The 21059-nt window shown below is 40.6% G+C and overlaps 2 protein-coding genes across 2 annotated transcripts in view; one reads left to right on the forward strand and one right to left on the reverse strand.

The window, feature by feature from the left end:
- Positions 1 to 21059, reverse strand: part of Ttbk2 (tau tubulin kinase 2) — a 125403-nt gene that overhangs the window by 96204 nt on the left and 8140 nt on the right. The window lies entirely within an intron of this gene.
- Positions 13092 to 13606, forward strand: LOC121465559 (60S ribosomal protein L35a-like). Its single transcript, XM_041678788.1, has one exon. It carries the CDS (start codon positions 13226 to 13228, stop codon positions 13556 to 13558), a length of 333 nt encoding a protein of 110 aa, XP_041534722.1. The 5' UTR covers positions 13092 to 13225; the 3' UTR covers positions 13559 to 13606.

Below are 21059 nucleotides of genomic sequence, written 5' to 3' on the forward strand. Positions count from 1 at the left end.
GGCAAGCTTATAGGCATTTTCTTATTAGGTGATTGATAGGGGAGGGCCCAGACCATTGTGGGTGGTGCTATCCCTTGGCTGGTGGTCCTGGCTAAGAAAGCAGGCTGAGCAAGCAATGAGGAGCAAGAGGTAAGCAACACTCCTCCATGTCCTCTGTATCAACCCCTAGCTCTAGATTCCTGCCCTGCTTGAGTTGCTGCCTGACTTCCTCTGGTAATGAACAGTGGTGTGGAAGCATAAACTAAATAAGCCCTGTCCTCCCCACATGGCTGTGGTCATGGTGTTTCATCACAGCAACAGTAACCCTAACTAAGACACTCAGGAACATTACCTTTGAGACAGTCTTCCACTGGCCTGGAACTCACTGATTAGGCTAGACTAGCTTGCCAGCAAGCCCCATTCTTGTTTCTGACTCTCCAGTGGTGGGGACACAAGGAAAGAACCATACGCCCAGCATTTTTATGTGAGGTCTGGTTATCAAACAAAGGACCTGTGTTTAAGAGGCAGTACTTTACCAGTTGAAATGTCTTCCTAATTCAAATACTGTTAACAGAAAGATTAGATAAAGAAACAAGTTTATAGTGCGCTGCCTTCTGTGTAAAAGGGAGGCAAATGTTGAGTAGATTAAACTAATTAATTTTATTTAAAAGAGAAAAAGAAAATGGAAGTTAAGTCCAAAAGCAATGAAATGATTCTTCATAACTGTAGGCAGACTTTCAGTAAAGGGCCAGAAAGCAGACATATACTGTCAGTCACTCAACTCTGCCCAGACAACACCAAAGACAACCCTCGGCTACATATCAAGTGCAAGGCTAATGGCTACATGAGGATCTGTCTAGACTCTGAAAGACAGTTTCTCTCATATGTGGTTTGATTTTTATTTATTTGTTTGTTTAGTGTGTGTGCGCGTGTTTTCATTTCCTAGCACCCAAATGGCAGCTAATAATCATCTGTAATTCCAGCTCCGGGGAATCTGATGCCCTCTTCTGGCCTCCAAAAGAAAAGTAAAGCTGGGCAGTAGGGGCGCACACCTTTAATTCCAGTACTTGGGAGGCAGAGGCTGGCGGATCTCTGTGAGTTCAAGGCCAGCCTGGTTTACAGAGCAAGTTGCAGGACAGGCTCAAAGCTACAGAGAAACCCTGTCTTGAAAAACAAACAAACAAGAAAAAGAAAGTAAAAAGAACTTGGAGGTAATGAAGACCTTACAGGTTTTCCAAAAGACATCTGGTCAAAAACAATAATCGACTTGATCTTTGGGCCAACAAGATGACTTTGTAGTTACAGCCAGGCCCAATGACTTGAGCTGGATTGCCAGGACCGACGTGGTAGAAGGAGAAAACCGACTCCTGCCAGTTGTCCTCTGACTACCACACACGGGCAGCAGCACTTGCGCACATCCCACTAATAAATCAATGTAACTGAAAAAAACATAACATCTATTTCTAGCAATCCCCTCTCAGGATTCCTAAGTATAAGCAATACCAACCTATTTCCTACTTCTCTTCTTAGCCAAGAGTGAGTCTCTTTCAATAGGCACTTGATCTTACTGGTTTTACAATTCTGAGAGAGGGAAAAAGATCCAGTTTGAGGTAAAAAGTTAATTAACAAATATACTTAACATTGAATTGTTTACTTCAAAATGCTTAAGGCAAATATGTATACTTTACCATAACAAGAAGTAAAGTTTAACTAGAGAATGGTGGTACACACCCATAATCCCTGAACTGGGAAGGCAGAGGACAACCTCTATATATATAAAAAAAAAAGTCCACAAATTTACATTTTAAATGAGATTATTAGATAATACTATAGAGAACAATTTCTGTTATCTCATGAAATAAAATGGTATTGCCAGCAGAGTTCTTCAGAACTTGGAAATTACTAATTATTTAAATTAATCTAAGAATACCCACGTACAAAAAAAGCAGAAAACCTGGAATCCTTAAATGATAACCAAACCAAATGAAGCAGCTATTTTGCTTGGCTTTTTGTTGTTGTTGTTGTTGTTTTGTTTATTTGTTTGTTTTTTCGAGACAGGGTTTCACCGTCTAGTCCCTCTTGTCCTGGAACTCACTCTGTAGATCAGGCTGTCCTCAAACGCACAGAGATCTGCCTGTCTCACCTCCATGTGCTGGGATTAAAGGTGTGTGCCACCATGATCTGGCCATGAAGAGACTTCTAAAATAGCTCCCAATTATCTCTACCTCCTGCCTTTGATCACTTCCCTCCCTTGAGGGCTTGGCTGGATCTAGTTTCTAGCCTCTAATTAAAAGAATGTAGCCCAAGTGAGGAAAGAGAATTCCTCGCTATCTCTCCCTGTTTGCTTGCCACCAAGCAGCATCCGCCTCTAACTCCATGGGAAGGACCACCTGGCAGAGAATGAAAGCAGCTTCTGTAAATAGCAGGTACCACTACTAGCAAGGAACTGTCGTGAGTTTAACAACTCACAAGAAAGAACCTTCTGAGCCGGGCGGTGGTGGCGCACGCCTTTAATCCCAGCACTCGGGAGGCAGAGGCAGGCGGATCTCTGAGTTCGAGACCAGCCTGGTCTACAGAGCTAGTTCCAGGACAGGCTCCAAAGCCACAGAGAAACCCTGTCTTGAAACCCCCCCCCCAAAAAAAAGAACCTTCTATCAGCCATCAGAACAAATTTGGATCCTTCCCCTGCCTTATCCCATGATGGTTGCAGCCTACCCTGACTACCTCACATAACACATTCTGAATGTGCTGCCACTTGGATTATACTCAAAATGGTGACCCACAGACACTGTGAGATAAATGTTTTGTTTGGTTTTGGTTTTTCGAGATAAATGGGTTGGTGTTTTTGTTTGTTTTTGATTTTTTTAAGACAGGTTTTCTCTGTAGCTTTGAAGCATGTTCTAGAACTAGTTCTTGTAGACCAGGCTGGCCTCGAACTCACAGAGATCCGCCTGCCTCTGCCTCCCGAGTGCTGGGATTAAAGGTGTGTGTCATCACTGCCTGGCTGAGATAAATGTTTTAAAACACCAAATCCTGAAATGAGCACTATAACACATATCTGATGGCTGAGACAGGAGGACCTTGAAGGCCAACTTGGAATACAAAGTCAGACTATCTCCAGCAATCGGTGACAATCTGCAAAACTTCAATTATATATTTCTCAGAATGCATGATTACAGGTTCCTTTTCAATTCTACATCACAAATAGCTGAAAAACTATATAGCATGGCTATAAAACCAATGGTCAATAACTATGTAAGACTAACACCATGAAGACAAGTCAGAGCAATAGCCCTATTTTCAAGTGAATTATTGAATAAATTCCTTTCTGGAAAAGTCTCTTGTTTGGTTTTTTTTTTTTTTTTTTTGAGACAAGGTCTCTCTACATAGTCCTGGAACTCACTATACAAGCCAGGTCGTCCAGGTACTCACAGAGACCCACCAGCCTGCCTCCTGAGTGCTGGGGTCAAAGGCATGCACCACTACCTCCAGCTCTGGCAGTAGTCTTAATGACCTAAAATAGCGAGCAAATCTCATGGTAATAAATTCTGACAGTAACGCTAAATCTGGACATGTTGACAAAACAGACCCAAAGAGGATCAAAATATGAACAGAACATGCTAAATGAAGATCAACTTGTAAAAGAAAATGTGGTTTAAAAATCTTTTGAAACATTTGCTAGATAGCAAATGATTAAGGGCAATAGCAAATTAATAAGTAAATACCGACAGTATCCATCCTAGACTGCAAAGTTCTTTCAGATGAAGGTCACATCACAGACCTCTCATCTTCTCAATAACCAAATCATGAACCTGCAGTGAAATCATAGGCACTTGGAGCTCAAAGTAAGACCTGCATGTGATTCTAGTCACACAGGTTCACCTATGTTACCTAAGAACAAAACAAAGAGGTGCAAAGGGGAAACATTCAGAAAAAAAAAAAACTAAGAATGTAAACAATCACCTGTTAATCCCAGTGTTGGGAGGGACATACAGATAATACCTGGAGCTCACTGGCCAGTCAACCTGGTCCACCAATGAGCGTCTCAGAACAAAGTGGAAGCTGGTGAACATACAGAGTAAGAGATTTGAGTCTTCAGCGCTAAATGGCATGTTCATATTATACCTCTCCCCTCAAGATCTAAGGATCTTCATGGAAGGGGGGCAGAAACTGTAGGAGCCAGAGGCGGTGGCATCTTCAAGGAAACTTTTTCTAGGCAAAACAGGACAGTTGCACATATGAACTCAGAGATTTTGACAGCATGTGCAAGACCTGTGTAAGCTAACACCAGACAAAATTCAGCCTGGAGGGGTACAGGAAGTCCCATCCAAGCTGAGAGGCTGTTGAAATCTGATGGCTTCTGGGAGAGGGAGAGTCAGTCAGCTTTCTTTAATGGTAGGACCCCTGATAAATCAATCACCTCCAGAGCAGGCCCCAACACCAAGAGCAGTCAGCCAACACAAACTGAACTCTGAAGATTTGAGAGAGAGAAAATGGGAGCAGGGAGAGAAAGGAAGGGAGGGAGGGAAAGAGAGAACATGAAGTTGGGTGGGTAGGTAGGTGGGAGAAATTGGGTGATATGATTAATATGATCAAAATATATTAAATTATCAAAACTTAATAAGAAAGTTATTTTAAAATACTAAGGTTGGGCCAAGTAGTGGTGGCGTACACCTTTAATCCCAGCACTCGGGAAGCAGGGGCAGGAGAATTTCTGTGAGTTTGAGGCAAGCCTGATCTACAGAGCAAGTACTACGAAAGGCTCCAAAGCTACACAAAGAAACCCTGTCTCAGAAACAAAAACAAATACAAATACAAAAACAAAACAAAACAAAAACCCATACAAACCCAAAAAATATTAAGGTAGGAAACAATATAAGACAACACTCAATGATGGCTTCCATACCCACATACATATACACGTATGTATACATGCATGAATACATGCACACACCCAAACAGACACATACATACTACACATATACAATCAAAAGAAAGGAGGAGGAGGGAGGGAAGAGGAGAGGAGGAGGAAAGAGAAGAAACAAAGTATAAATCAAGGTTAGGGATACAGTTCAGTGATACAGCTCATTTTCCCAGAATATATAAAGCCCTCAGATTGATCCACAGCACCACAAAAACACAAACTAAACCAAATAAAATGATGAAGAGTGTCGTGGTTTGAATGTGAAATGTCATCACAGATTCATGTCTCTTGGTACCCAGACGGTGATATTTTGAGAGGTTGTAGAACCCAATGAGAATGGGGCTCACTCAGTTCAAGGCTCTCTTTGGGCATGGTCCTTGATGTTTATGGCCTGGGGAAGCTTCTTATTTTTTACGATGCTGAGATGTAGGAAAGCAGCTGTCCCATGATCCAGTCCCACAAAGCCACCCCTCCAGGCTTTCCCCACCCTGGTGGACTGTCTCTTCAGATCATAAACCAAAATAAACCCCTTCCTCAAATTGCTTCTCATCAGGTGGTCACAGAACAAAAGAATGACTAATACAGTTTCATCTAAGACAAAAACTTATCAGGGCAGTGAATCTACTGTCTCCTAACTCCAGGCATGCTCCATAAAATAGAGGCAGGCTAAAGCCAAACTACCTAGATTGTTGGATCCGTCATTTCTCAGTGCCTCATTTTCTTCATCTACTGAAAAAAGTAGTAGGTTGTTTTCGCATTACTGCTTAGACCATTGTACCATTACATTGTATTCTACAAATTTCACATTAATAATGGTATCTAAGGATTTGAGTGTTAATAAATAACATGTGTAAAATGTTTACCTCTCGCAGAATCCAACACATTCTTCCTAATAATGTTGCAGTGACATGTAATATGTCATTTTGCAAGTTTCTTAACTTACAGGAAGAGTCACAGTCCCATTCACAAACAGTATTGACAAAATAGTCTCTGTATTGCATGATCACTAGTAAAAGGAACCAATTGGGTTTGCATGGTGGTCCAAAACCTGAAACCTATTATATAACTAGTACTTACCGATTCACCATGAAACATTTTTATCAGAAGAAAATTATTTTTTATAATATGCTTACAACCTGAATTATAGCAATTACAATGTTATGTTTCTGTTGTACAAATTTGTAGAAAAGGGGCTGGAGAAATGGTTCAGCGGTTAAGAGCATTGCCTGCTCTTCCAAAGGTCCTGAGTTCAATTCCCAGCAACCACATGGTGGCTCACAGCCATCTGTAATGGGGTCTGGTGCCCTCTTCTGGCCTGTGGGCATACACACAGACAGAACATTGTATACATAATAAATAAATAAATATAAAAAATTGTAGAAAATTTAGTTGATAAAAGAAAATAAAGTCAGGTGTGATGGCACATACCTTTAATCCCATCACTCAAGAGGCAGAAGCAGGTGGATCTCTGTGAGTTACGGCCAGCAAATACTACACATTGAGACCCTGTCAAAAAGCCAAACAACAAAAGAAAAACAAGAGAGAACAGAAACAAACCAATGCCATCTACTACAGAAAAAGTATAAATTACTTTCCAAGTGTGTTTTCACCTGAAGGAAATCTTGAGTACTCCTCATAAAATAAAGGACAAAAGCATTATTTCAGCTGGCACCGAAGATATTTTTTGGAAAATGTTTTCTTATATTGGCATATTTTAATTAAACAAAGCAACCAGTTTCATTATGATATTTTCAATCATATTTAATGCATTTTTCTCATATACCTACCTCCAAAGATTCCCCCTACTGAAGTCACCTCACTATACCTCAGGCTGGCCTTGAACTCAGTGACCCTCCTTCCTCAGACTCCTAAGTGTTGGGATGATAGGTATGCACCACCATGCCCAGCCCAAAAGACACAACAGGAAAGTGTGGGCTCTTGTACACTGCTAAATGTAACACTAGTGTTACAGCAGATGTGCTCCTCTGTGACATCCTAATGCCTTGCTTAGGTATGTGCCGTAGAAAAACTCGTGGTCACTAGGATAGATACGGAATTGCACACAGTCATGCCCAGCACAGGGAGAATGGATGAATTCTAGCATATCCATATGGTAAACAGTCTTACTAGCTTCCTACTGGTGCCCTAATGAAGCTCCAAAAATGACCCAAATTTGTAATCTTACAGTTCTGAATGTCGGAAATCCAGAATTCCACTGTGAAAGCAAGGCTATGGTCCCTCTGGAAGCTCTATGGGAAAATCTTTCCCTCTCCATCTTCGAGATGGTGCTTGAACTCTTTGGCTCATGATGTCAATTTCATCTTCAAAGCCAGTGATGAGGCAGCACCCTGATAACTCAATCTCTTATATTCTCAAACTCTCTCTCTCCCTCTCCAGTCTGTCCCTCCTTCTCTATTGTTTCTCTCTGACAAAATATACATCCTTTCCAATTATAAGGACCCCTTGATTACACTGGACTCACGAAGACAGTCAAGGCCAATCCTCCCTGTCAAAGGCTTTAAAGGTTTAAATTTAATCACAGGTACAAAATACCTTCTGTGACCTAAGGTAACTTATTTGTAGGATTCATGGATCAGAATGTGAATTATCTTGGGGAGGGGCAATATTTTATTTGCCACAAAGACTAAGCTAAAATATAAATTAAAAACAACACTACTGGGCTGGAGAGATGGCTCAGTGGTTGGGAGCACTGCCTGCTCTTCCAAGGGTCCTAAGTTCAATTCCCAGCAACCACATGGTGGCTCACAGCCATCTGTAATGAGATCTGGTGCCCTCTTCTGGCCTGCAGGAATGCATACAGACAGAACACTGTATACTTAATAAATAAATAAATCTTTAAAAAAAAAACAAAAAAAACACAACACTACTATACTGAATAATATGAGTAAGTCTCATAAATGTTTGAAAACAAGGCAAAAAATTCACATGAATCCTTTAATATAAAGTTCAAGAAGAAATAAACCTAATCTATGTTACATACTTCCTGTTAACTTAGGTAATATTATATCCTTCTGGAGTCTTTGATGAAATTGAAAAATAGATAGTTATAGTTTTCCTTAGTTATGATAAAAGATAAAGTAGATATAAATATTGTAACTGTAATTCTTGCTTGATACCTTTTTTTTTAAAGATTTATTTATTTATTATATATACAACATTCTGCCTCCATGTATGCCCACATGCCAGAGGAGGGTGCCAGATCTCAGTATAGATGGTTGTGAGCCACCATATGGTTGCTGGGAATTGAACTCAGGACCTCTGGAAGAGCATCCAGTGCTCTTAACCGCTGAGCCATCTCTCCAGCCCCCGCTTGATACCTTTTTTATATGTAACTTTACTATGTTAAAGTTAAAATTTTCCTTTTTATTTAAACAGAAAAGGGGAAATGGGAAGTTCTCTGTACATGTGTTGCTTTTATTGGTTAATGAATAAAGAAACTGCCTTGGCCTGTGATAGGACAGAGTAGAGCTAGGTGGGGAAACTAAACAGAATGCTGGGAGAGAGAAGGCGAAGTCAAGAGACACCATGTAGCCACCAGAGGGGAAAGACGTGAGTTGCCAGGTGGAACCTTGCCTGTAGGCCATGAACCTCATGGTAAAATATAAAATAATAAAAATGGGTTAATTTAAGATATAAGAGTAATCCAGAAATACGCTTAAGACATTAGCCAAACAGTACTGCAAATAATATAGTTTCTGTGTGATTATTTCAGTTCTGGGCAGCTGGAAATGAACAAGCGGCCTCTGCCAACAGATATCCACCTTCCTTTGCCTCCCAAGTGCGGGGATTAAAGGCGTGCGCCACTACCACCCAAATGAGTTCATACTCCTTGATCTGAAACTATGCTGAAGAGCCATAATCACAAAGATATTATGCACTACAAAGACATGTAGACAATGGAACAGAGACTCCAGGAATACAGCCACACAGCTATGTCCACCTAATTTTTGACAAAGGTATAAAAATTATACATTGGAAAAAAGTCAGCTTGTTCAATAAATGATGCTGGCAAAACTGGATAACCCCCTGCAGAAGAATGGAATGAGACCAGTATCCTCTCTCTCTCTGCACAAAAGTTAATTAAAAGTGGATCAAAGACCTTAACTTAAAACCTGAAGCACTCAAACTCCTAGGAGAGTTCAGGATATAGATATAAGCAAGAACTTTCTGAACAAAAGTCCAACGGCACAACAAATAGCCACAAGAATTGACAAAAAGTATTACATAAAATCAAAAAAGCTTCTACCCAGGCAAAGAAATCATGAACAGGATGAAAAGTCTATGGAATAGAAGGAAATCCTTGCCAGTTCTATTTTAGACAAGGAATTACTAGCTAGACTATGTAAAGAACTGCAAAAATTAAATTTAAAAAGTGCTCAGCAATTAAAAGTGTTTGCTGCTCTTCTAGAGAACCAACACCAACATCCAGCAACCCACAGCTCCAAGGGATTCAACACCTTCTTCTGGCCTCCAGTAGGTACCCATGTAAGTGTGGTTCTCTCTCTCCTCTCTCTCCTCTCTCTCTCTCTCCCTCCCTCCCTCCCCCCCCCCCCCTCTCTCTCTCTCTCTCTCTCTCTCTCTCTCTCTCTCTCTCACACACACACACACACACCTATCTTTTCTAAAAACTGACAATACCCAGGTATAGTGGCACATGCCTTTTATCCCAGCACTTGGGAGGCAGAGGCAAGCCTGATCTACAAAGTGAGTTTCAAGACAGGCTCCAAAGCTACACAGAGAAGCACTGTCTTGAGAAACCAATATAAATAAATAAATAGATCTCACAGAAAGACGCACATATGGCTAATGTGTGTATTTTAAAGTGTTCACATCCTTAGACATTAGGAAAGGCAAATTAAACTCCTCTGAGATTCTCTCACCCCAGTCAGAAAACTACCAAGCAAACAAATGACAATAGATGTCAGAGAGTTTGTGAGAACAGGGGACCTTCATTCCCTGCTGCCAGTGTGTAAATATAAACTGACTGAAATATAAACTATTGAAACCAGTGTGGAGGTTTTACAGAAATCTGAAAATAGAATTCACACACCACCCAGCTAAACTACTTCAGGGAATATACTCTACTTGCACATCCATGTTCACTGCTGCTCTATTTACAATAGCAAGGAAATGGAGTCAGCCTAGATACACACCAAGAGATGAATGAGTAATAAAACATGGTACATAGACACAATGGAATTCCATTCATTCATAAAGAAAATAAGTTATTAAATTTGTAGGACAACAGATGGACATGGAAAATATTATATCCTCTCTTACATGTGGATCCTGGCTTTTAATGTTTACATGCATGTTCACGTAGGACTGAGCGTGTGTACAGACCAGTAAACCAGAAGAGCCCATGAAGACAAAAAACGGAAGCTTTAAGGCAGTGAGTGGGAAAGGCAATAGGACAGGTGATATGAAGGTAAAAGGAAGAATGAAGGAAGGCTGTAGAAATGGAAACGGGAGACAGGGAGATGGGGAGTAAGCAAGCATATGTGTGGGGTAAATCAACTATACACAAAAATGCCATTTTAATAAAAGTATCATTTTAGAGACTTAAACAATAAAACTAAAACTGATAATGATGGTTTATGTCTGTAAACCACACTCCAGAGTCTAAGTCATAAGGCAAGAGGATTATCATGAGTTCCAGGGAAGTCTGGACTATACAGAGTGAGATCCTATCACAAAAAGTTCCCTCTCCCATCAAAAGAAAATGGGCTAATTACATAGATTTCACTCTGTTTTGAGAAGGCTAGGGAGTATCCATCCATCTGTGAATGACGTCAGAGCAAGAACTTGGTTAGGAGACTATTATTATTTATACAGACTGAAGTGATAAATTTCTATACACTAGAATAAAGCAAAATAATTCACTAATTATACAGCATGATTTTATAAGTCTTATGTAATTTATATAAGACTTTACTCTTTAGCAGAAAAATATCAAAAACTTATTTTTAACTAATTTTAATGTCAATGAATATAATGATTCATTGGGAAAAGTCTATGATGCATTTAAAGATGAGGAAACATACTTAAAGCTATATTTGGGCATATACATAATTTATTTATTTCTAGTGTGAGTAGGAACTATGACTCCTCTTTGTTTGAAATTTAAATACACCCACCTTACCACTTCTAATCCTGGCCACAACAAACTAGAAGGAACCAGATTTACCTTACTAATCAACTATAAAAGCATACAGAATATATAAAATGGAGGGTTTCAGAAATAAGACAACAGGCAGCACAACAGAGATGTGGGAGAAAAGATGAGTCAGTGAAGGAAGCTCTACCACCCCAGATCATGCCTGGTGAGCATTCTGAGTGAGCACAGGGATGGAGAGCACAACAGCGGCAGAGCCGCACAGACAGCAAGCTCGGAAGCTCTAGAGTCCCTCCGTCAGTGCACGTTATAATGTGAGTTTAAGGACAAACCCACTGGAAAGAGGCAGGCGGAGTATCTCCACATCTCACGCAGGACAATGAATGAAAACTATTTTCTTTTTCTTTTTTGGTTTTTCTCCCCCCCTTTCTTTTTCTTTTCCTTCTTTCTTTCTTTCTTCCTTCCTTCCTTTCTTTTTTTTGAGACAGGGTCTCTCTGTGTAACGTTGGCGCCTGTCCTGGAACTCACTCTGTAGACCAGGCTGGCTTCAAACTCACAGAGATCTACCTGCCTCTGCCTCCCGAGTGCTGGGATTAAAGGCGTGTGCCACCAACACCTAGAGATGAAACTATTTTCAAACAACTGCATCCCAAAATAAAATTCAAAATTATTTTTAAAAAAATTTTGGAGGGCTGGAGAGATGGCTCAGTGGTTAAGAGCATTGCCTGCTCTTCCAAAGGTCCTGAGTTCAATTCCCAGCAACCACATGGTGGCTCACAACCATCTGTAATGACGTCTGGTGCCCTCTTCTGTCCTGTAGACATACACACAGACAGAATATTGTATACATAATAAATAAAAAAATATTTAAAAAAAAATTTTTGGAGCAGAAGACAGAATATAGCAACATAAAATCACAATGTCTGGTATTCACTCAAAAACTGCCAGGGATATAAACAAAAAGAAATACCAACCAAACTGAACAAGTACACATAAAATTGGTGGATAACAATTTTAAAACAGCTATTATAGATACATTGACTGTTTTACAAAATAAAGAAAAGCACAGGTATAAAAGACATGTAAATGGATATATGAATGAATGAATGAATGTCTAGGAATAAAAGGTATATATCTGATATAATAAGCGTATCAGAAAGGCACCATCCTCATGTTCCCAAGCCTAGCTCTGGCCTACAGTTCCTGTACTAGCCCAGCATAGCAGGCCAGAATCTCACCTCAGATACACAACCAAGGGAAGAAGGGAAGTTCACATGTTGTGGTCATACTAAAAAAAAAAAAAAAAAGCCAGGACAGTATGCCTCCCCCCAAATCCATTAATCTATAAAATGTTCTCCAATGAGAATCACCTAGATGAACCCCACAACACAAAATTTAAAAAAAAAACAATCATAGACTTGAAAGTAAAGTAGAGCACGGAACAACTCATGCACAGAATATGAGAGAGAGGAGAGACAGAGACTCTGAGACTGACCCACAATGAAAGGAACATAAGGAACTTTGAGACACCATGAAAAGATCAGATCTTCAAATTAGAGGCATAGAAAGAGAAGAACCTGGGTAGATGGCACAGACAACATCATCAACAGGATCACAGAAGAAAACAAGTTAAGGGAAGACATCTCCATGCAGATACAAGGAGCAAGACCAGAAAATAAACTCCCCACAGCATATTATAATTAAACACTAACTATGCAGAACAAAGAGAAGGCACTGAAATCTACAAAAAATAAAATAAAATAACACAAGTCATATATAAAGGGAAACCCACCAGAATAACAGTTGAATTCTCAATGGAAACTTTAAAAGCCAGTTGATTCTGGAGCAATGTACTTGAAGTTCTATAAAACAATGGGTGCCAACCTCAGCTACTGTACACAGCAAAACTATCTGCTATTGTTGGAGGAGAAAGAAAAACTCTTCATGGTATCAACAGGCTACAATCATTCACGTCCACCAAATCAGTCCTACAGAGACTCCCAGAAGCAATACCTCAGACTGAGAAGAAAAGCAAGCATAGCCAAGACTGTAGAAAGGAAACAAATAAAGCTATAGTCACTGGAACACAAATAGGACTAAGACCACAAATAGAAAAAAAAAACCGCTCTTTCGGCCATCTTGGCGCCTGTGGAGGCCTGCTGGGAACAGGACTTCTAAAGGACAGTATGTCTGGAAGGCTGTGGTGCAAGGCCACTTTTGCTGGCTATAAGCGAGGTCTCCGGAACCAGAGAGAGCACACGGCTCTCCTTAAAATTGAAGGTGTTTATGCCCGAGATGAAACTGAATTCTACTTGGGCAAGAGATGCGCTTATGTGTATAAAGCAAAGAACAAAACAGTGACACCTGGAGGCAAACCAAACAAAACCAGAGTGATCTGGGGGACAGTAACTCGGGCCCATGGAAACAGTGGCATGGTCCGGGCCAAATTCCGAAGCAACCTTCCTGCAAAAGCCATTGGACACAGAATCCGTGTGATGCTGTACCCATCTCGGATTTAAACCAATGAAAAGTAAATAAATAAAAGTGGATTTGTAAAAAAAAAAAAAGAAAAAAGAAAAAAAAAACCATAAATGCCCCTCGACCGAAGAATGGATAAGAAAAACATAGTACATTTACACAATGGAATACTACACAGCAGATAAAAATAATGACATCTTGAATTTTGCAGGAAAATGGATGGAGTTAGGAAACATTATTTTGAGTGAGGTAACCCAGACACAGAAGACAATTACCACATGTACTCACTCATAGGTGGTTTTTAAACATAAAGCAAAGAAAACAAGCCTACAAACCACAATCCCAGAGAATTTAGACGACAATGAGGACCCTAAGAGAGACTTACATAGATCTAATCTACATGGGAAGTAGAAAAAGACAAGATCTCCTGAGTAAATTGGGAGCATGGGGAACTTGGGGGAAGGGTTGAAGTGGGGAGGGGAGAGGCAAAGAGGGGAGCAGAGAAAACTGTGGAGCTCAATAAAAGTCAATAAAAAAAGAAAACACACAAAAAAGAAAAAATAACAATGCTGGGCAGTGGTGGTGCATGCCTTTAATCCCAGCACTCAGGAGGCAGAGGCAGGCTGATCTCTGTGAGTTTGAGGCCAGTCTGGTCTTCAGAGTGCGTTCCAGGACAGGCCCCAAAGCCACAGAGAAACCCTATCTCGAAAAGTCAATAAATAAATATTAAAAAAGAAAAAACAACAAACCAACAGCACACAGATTTCATAATTCATGAGTGGCCTCAATTCCCCTGCCTGGTCAAAAGACACAGGTTAGGTTAATATGTATTAAGAAACAAAATCCATCTTTGTGTTGTCAACAAGAAACTCATCCTACTTTAAAAGACAGGTACTACCTTAAAAAGAAAGGATGTAGTCTTGATGGTGGTGGTGCACACCTTTAATCCCAGCACTTGGGAGGCAGAGGCAGGGAGATCTGTATGAGTTTGAGGTCAGCCTGGTCTACAAGAGCTAGTTCCAGGACAGTTAGGGCTGTTACACAGAGAAACCCTGTCTCAAAAAAACCAGAGAGAGAGAGAGAGAGAGAGAGAGAGAGAGAGAGAGAGAGAGAATAGAAAACACATTCCAATGGGAGCAAGAACCAAGCAAGCGTCATCATCCTAAGATCCAGTAAAATAGATTTCCAACTAAAACTAATCAGAAGAAATAAAGAAGGACACTTCATTCTAATCAAAGAAACAATTAACCAAGAAAAGATCACACCCCAAACATATATGTATCAAAATCTACCACACTCAATTCCAATGAAAGCATACTACTGGACTTCAAGACACAGACTCCAAATCAAATGATAACAGGCGATTGCAATGCCTCACTTTCTCCAAAAGACAGATCAAATGAAAAATAGAGAAGCATCAGAACTGAATGACATCACACACCAAATGTACCTAACAAATTTATAGAATATCCCACCCCAAACCCAAAGAATGTATATTCTATTCAGCAGCCCATGGAAGTATCTCTAAAATAGACCAGTAGTGGGACACAAAACAAATCTTAACTCAGAAAACGGAAAGGACTCCATATCATGACCATAATGCAATAAAGCTCAAATTAACAATAAACAAGCACAGAAACTCATGGAAATTAAACAATACAATACCAAATGATGAATGAGTCAAAGAAGAAATCAAGAAACCAATCAAATTTCTAGAATTAACTGAAAATGAAACCATACCAAAGAAATACCCCTCTGGGACACACTAAAAACAGTTCTAAGAAGGAAATTTAGAGCTCTAATCTCTTACAATAGAAAGAAATACCCCTCTGGGACACACTAAAAACAGTTCTAAGAAGGAAATTTGGAGCTCTAATCTCTTACAATAGAAAGAAAGACAATGCAAATAAACGACTTAATGATGCAACTCACGAATTTGCCAAAACAAGAACAAACCAAACCCAAATCCAGTAGATAGCAAGAAACAACCAAAATTAAAGACAAAAATTAATGAAACAGAAACAAAAAAAACAATATCAAGAATCAAGAAATATCACACACCTTTAATCCCAGCATTCGGAAGGCAGAGGCAGGTGGATCTCTGTGAGTTTGAGGCCAGTCTGGTCTACAAGGCTAGTTCCAGGACAGGCCTCAAAGCTACAGAGAAACCCTGTCTTAAACCCCGTTTTAGAATCAACAAACAAATCTCAGTTAGTTACTATAGTTGGTTATTACAGTTGGTTTTAATGTCAACTTGTCAGGCATTAGAAACATCTGCGTATGGAGTCTCACCTGACGAATAGTGAGCTTTAAGGGAAATGAATGTAGAAGTGGGGGCAAATGAAAAACATAGAGGAAAAAAATCAAATGAACAAAGCCTTAGTATGCTGGGGGCAACACTGAAGGGCTAACAATCTAATCATAACCCAGGAAAAACACTGAAGATCATTTATCCTTTATTTATTTCTGCAATTCTGTCTATTCCGTTTTCAGTTACTGAAAACTTAAGTTTCTTTCTCTTTCTCTCACTCTCTCTCTCACACACTCTTTTGCTGTAGAATAATCCTCTTGTACACTGTAAAGATTGTCACTCGAATTGATTTAATAAAACACTGATTGTTCAGTAGCCAGGCAGGAAGAATAGTTGGGGTGACCAAACTAGGGATAATGGGAAGGAGATCCAGAGTCAGGAGTTGCCAGCAGACAGAGAGAAGATGAGAATGCTGTACTGTAAAAAGGTACCAAGCCAAGTGGTTAATTTAGGTGTAAGAGTTAGCTGGTAACAAGCCTGAGCTATCAGTCAAGCATTTATAACTTATAGTAAGCTCCTGAGTCAATTATTTGGGAAGTGGCTGCTAGGTATTTGGGAACAGGTGGGCAGGAAAGAAACTTCAACTACATTTTTTGTTTTTGACAGAGTTTCTTTGTGTTGCCCTGGAACTCACTCTGTAGACCAGGCTGTCCTCAAACTCACAGAGATGGCCTGCCCTTGCCTCCTGAGTACTGGTATTAAAGGCATGCTCCAGGGGCTGGAGAGATGGCTCGGTGGTTAAGAGCACCGGCTGCTCTTCCTAGAGGTTCTGAGTTCAATTCCCAGCAACCACATGGTGGCTCACAACCATCTGTAATGAGATCTGGCACCCTCTGGCGTGTGGACATACATGGAGGTAGAATGTTGTATACATAATAAATAAATAAATCTTTAAAAAAAAAAAAGGCATGCTCCACCACCACCAGCAATTTCTTTCCATTTTTTAATCATTAATTTTACCTCAATTGGGTCCAAAGAAATGGGGAGAGAGGATGAGAAGCAGAAGCAAATGTCTGAAAAAATTTCCAAATTTGATAAGAACTATACCACACATCACCTATTTTTTTGTTTTTTATTTATTTATTTATTTATTTATTTATTTATTTATTTTTTTGTGACAGGGCTTCTCTGTAGCTTTGGAGCCTATCCTAAAACTAGCTCTTATAGACCAGGCTGGCATCAAACTCACAGACATCTGCCTGCCTCTGCCTCCCAAGAGCTGGTATTAAAGGCGTGTACTACCACCACCCGGCTTACATCACCTTTATTTTGTTTTTTGTTTTTTGAGACAGGGTTTCTCCGTGTAGCTCTAGCTATTCTGGAACTAGTTCTGTAGACCATGCTGGCCTCAAACTCACAAAGACCCGCCTGCCTCTCCTCCTGAGTGCTGGGATTAAAGTTGGGAGCCACCACTGACGGGCTCACATCACCTATTATTAAAGTATAAGACCCCACACTTTCCAGTTAGTCATGATATGTTGTAGTGAGAGATTCCACAGAGCCACTGCATCTGGCTTGAATTCTGGAGTGATAACACCTAGGCTTTTAACTACCCTTTGTTTAAAGTCAGTGATTCTTTGCTGAGTTCTTCTGAAGGAATTTCAGAGCCTTTGCAAAACTTAGTCTTAAAGAGACAAACCAGGAGTTCTCATGGCTGAGAACTGCTTAGGCAAACAGTTTCTTCAAACAGTTCCCAATAAGAGGTTTTGGTACTCAGAAATTGGTTTGCTAAAGGTTTTTGTTTTGTGTGTGTGTGAGTGTGTGTGTGTGTGTGTGTGTGTGTGTAATAACAAAAGAAGCTTTTGCAAAACCATAGCTTTCAGTCCATCAGAGGCTTAACCTCTTTGGTACAGAGTGTCTAAAATTCATCTTGCAATGAACCTTTGCCTTCAATAGACCCCTGCAAAACAGAACACTGAAAATATGTTACAAAAGTTGAAGATTGTTTTGTGTGCATTGTGTTCAGGTGCACGTGTGTGCTCAAACATTCTGAAGCCAGAGAACAAACTTGTGTGTCTCATCAGATGTTATCCACTTTATTTTATATATTTTGTCATGTGAGCCGGGCAACCTGAAGTCAATCCCTAGGACCCACAAAAGATAGGACAGTCAACTCCACAAAGTTGTCTTCTGACATTCATACTCTGTTGCATGAGCACCCCACACATAAAACAACTAAAAAAATAATAATTTCTAAATTGCTATGTAAAATGGAGCCCATTAGAGGGGAAAAAGAGGAATCAAGGAAGAGGGGCATAGGAGATAATTGAACACACATGATATGAAAGTAGAAGAGGAAACAGTGGAGGTGGAAGGGTGTAAATGTTCTGAAGTCACTGAAAAGATATTTTTTTCTAAAGCTGTTTCAAGATGTGCTGGCTAATTTTGTCTATTTGGTTGGATTAAGAAGCACCTAGGAAGTTAGCAGAGCACAACCGAGTGTGACTGTAACAGCATTTCCCAGCAGGATGGCAGGGGAATGTAGAGAACATTAACCCACTGGGGAGAACGTGGATGAAATAAAAGGGGAACCAAAAGCAAGTTCTCCAAAGTACAGGCATTATCTCTCTATTTCCTGGCCACCAGGATGTGAGCTCAGCTCTATCAAATCTCTCTGCCATAATAACCATGGGGCAAAACAAGTCATTACTCCATTAAGTTGTTTCTGTCAATTATTCTGCCACAACAATGAAATGTGTAGCGCTGAGAGCTGATAGCAGGGTTGTTCTTACTGACCGTACGGTTTAGAATCCTTTGGAACTGTTCTGTGGGGGAATCTGGAAAACCAGGCTAGAGAAGGCCAATAATGAATGCTTTAAGTAGAGCTTGATAGGTGGTTTTGATAGGTCACACCAGCATGCTAACAGGAATGAAGACAAAATAGACTATGGCAAAGGTTCTCAACCTGTGGGTCACGACTGTTATGATTTTAGCCAACCAACATGGCTGGCACCTCTGGGTTAAAGGGCCAGGCATGCACAGACAAGCCCTCAGGCAAAAATACTTAGCCACCTTGGGGACCTTAAAAGGCCCTACATGACCCAGTGCAGCGTGGTTGTATCACCTATGTATGACGAGGCTATGTAAGCCCTTGTGCGCATTTGTGAGCTCCATCATCCCCTTGTGTGCATGAGCTAGGCAGCCTTTAAAAGCTGGACATGGCATCTTCAGCCCTGTCTTTCTGCATACTGACTTCACCAGGCCTGTACGTGTCTCCTCTAAAAAAACTCCAAAGCAGGTTTGTTGTGGAAGGGGGAGGGGTGGGCGGGGCTTGTCTCTTAAAGGGACAGGACAGACCATTACTAGGATCCCTTCAGGTTACACATATCAGATTTTTTTGTTTGTTTTTTCGAGACAGGGTTTTTCTGTGTAGCCCTGGCTGTCCTGAACTTGCTCTGTAGACCAGGCTGGACTTGAACTCAAAGATCCATTTGCCTCAGCCTCTTGAGTGCTGGGATTAAAGGCTTGTGCCACCACTGCCCAGCACATATCAGACACTTACTTACATTATGATTCACAATGGTACCAAAATTGCACTATGAAGTAGCAATGAAATATGCCTTAGGGTTTCTATTGCTGCGACAAAACAAACACCATGACCAAAAAACAAGTTGGGAAGGAAAGGGTTTATTTGGCTTACACTTCAGCATGGCTGTTCATCACCGAAGGAAGTCATTGCAAGAACTCAACAGGGCAGGATCCTGGAGGCCATAGAGGGGGTGGTGCTTACTGAGTTGCTTACAGTTTCAGATGTTCTGTCTATTATCATCATGATGGGGAGCATGATGGCATGCAGACACACATGGTGCTGGTAGCTGACAGCCCTACATCTTGCAGACAACACGAAGTCGACTGACACACTGGGCAGTGTCCTGAGCATAGGAAATCTCAAAGCTTACCCCAACAGTGACACACTTCCTCCAGCAAGGCCATAACCACTCTAACAAAGCCACACCTCCTAACAGTGTCACTCCCATTGAGATTATGGAGGTCAATTACATTCAAACTATCACATTCCATTCCCTGGCCCCCATATGCTTGTAGCCATATCATAATGCAAAATGCATAGAGTCCAACTTCAAAAGTCCCCATAGTCTTATCACATTCTCAACAATGTTAAAAGTACAAAGTTCAGACTGAAGAGATGGGTCAGTGGTTAAGAGCACTGGCTGCTCTTCCAGAGGACCCAGGTTCAATTTCCAGCACCCACACAGCAGCTCACAATTGTCTGTAACTCCAGTTCCAGGAAATCTGACACCTTCACACCAATGCACATAAAGTTAAATAAATTTTTAAAAAGTCCAAAGTCTCTTCTGAGATCCATAAAATCTCTTAACTGTAATTCCCTATAAAATCAAAATTGAAAAAAAAAAAAGCAGATCATATACTTCCAACAAGTAATGTAACAGGACAGATATACATTGCCATCCCAAAACTTAGGGAAGGAGCCATAGTGAGGAAATACTGGACCAAAAAGATCAAAAACCAGCTGGGCAAACTCCTAACTCTACATCTTCATGTCTGATGTCAAAGCATTCTTCAGATCTCCAACTCTGTTCAGCTTTGTTGACTGCAATACACTTCTTTCTCTTGGGCTGGTTCTATTCCGTTAGCAGCTCTCCTCGGCAGCTATCCCACAACTCTGGCATCTCTAACATCTTGGGTTCTCCAAAGCAACCCAGGCTTCAACTTCACAGCTTCATGCAATGACTTCTCTACTAGGCCTCCATTCAGGGACACCTCTAACACATGCCTGGTTTCAGTGGCTTTTTTCAGGCGTGGAGGCAAATTCTATAACCCATTTCTTCAATCCTTACTCTAATGTGGCTGAAGCTACCAAGTTCTGCTGCTTGCTGGGGCTGGAACATGGCCCTTTTATTCAATTATATCATCACCAGCTTTCTGTCCTTAACCACCTAAACTTGGCTGATCTTGAACTTGTTCTGTAGACCAGGTTGGCCTCAAAGTCAAAAGATCTGCCAGGGGGCTGGAGAGATGGCTCAGTGGTTAAGAGCATTGCCTGCTCTTCCAAAGGTCCTGAGTTCAATTCCCAGCAACTACATGGTGGCTCACAACCATCTGTAATGAGGTCTGGTGCCCTCTTCTGGCCTGCAGACATACACACAGACAGAACATTGTATACATAATAAATAAATAAATATTTAAAAAAAAAAAAAGATCTGCCAGTCTCTGCCTTTCCAGTGCTGGGATTAAAGGTGTGCCTCACCTTT

Source organism: Microtus oregoni, unplaced genomic scaffold, assembly GCF_018167655.1.
Source record: "Microtus oregoni isolate MIOR12 unplaced genomic scaffold, Mior012 000031F_ref0000149, whole genome shotgun sequence".
NCBI lineage: Eukaryota > Metazoa > Chordata > Mammalia > Rodentia > Cricetidae > Microtus > Microtus oregoni.

Coding starts and splice junctions, on each gene's coding strand:
- LOC121465559 (XM_041678788.1), top strand. CDS start 13,226: ATGTCTGGAAGGCTGTGGTGCAAGGCCACTTTTGCTGGCTATAAGCGA.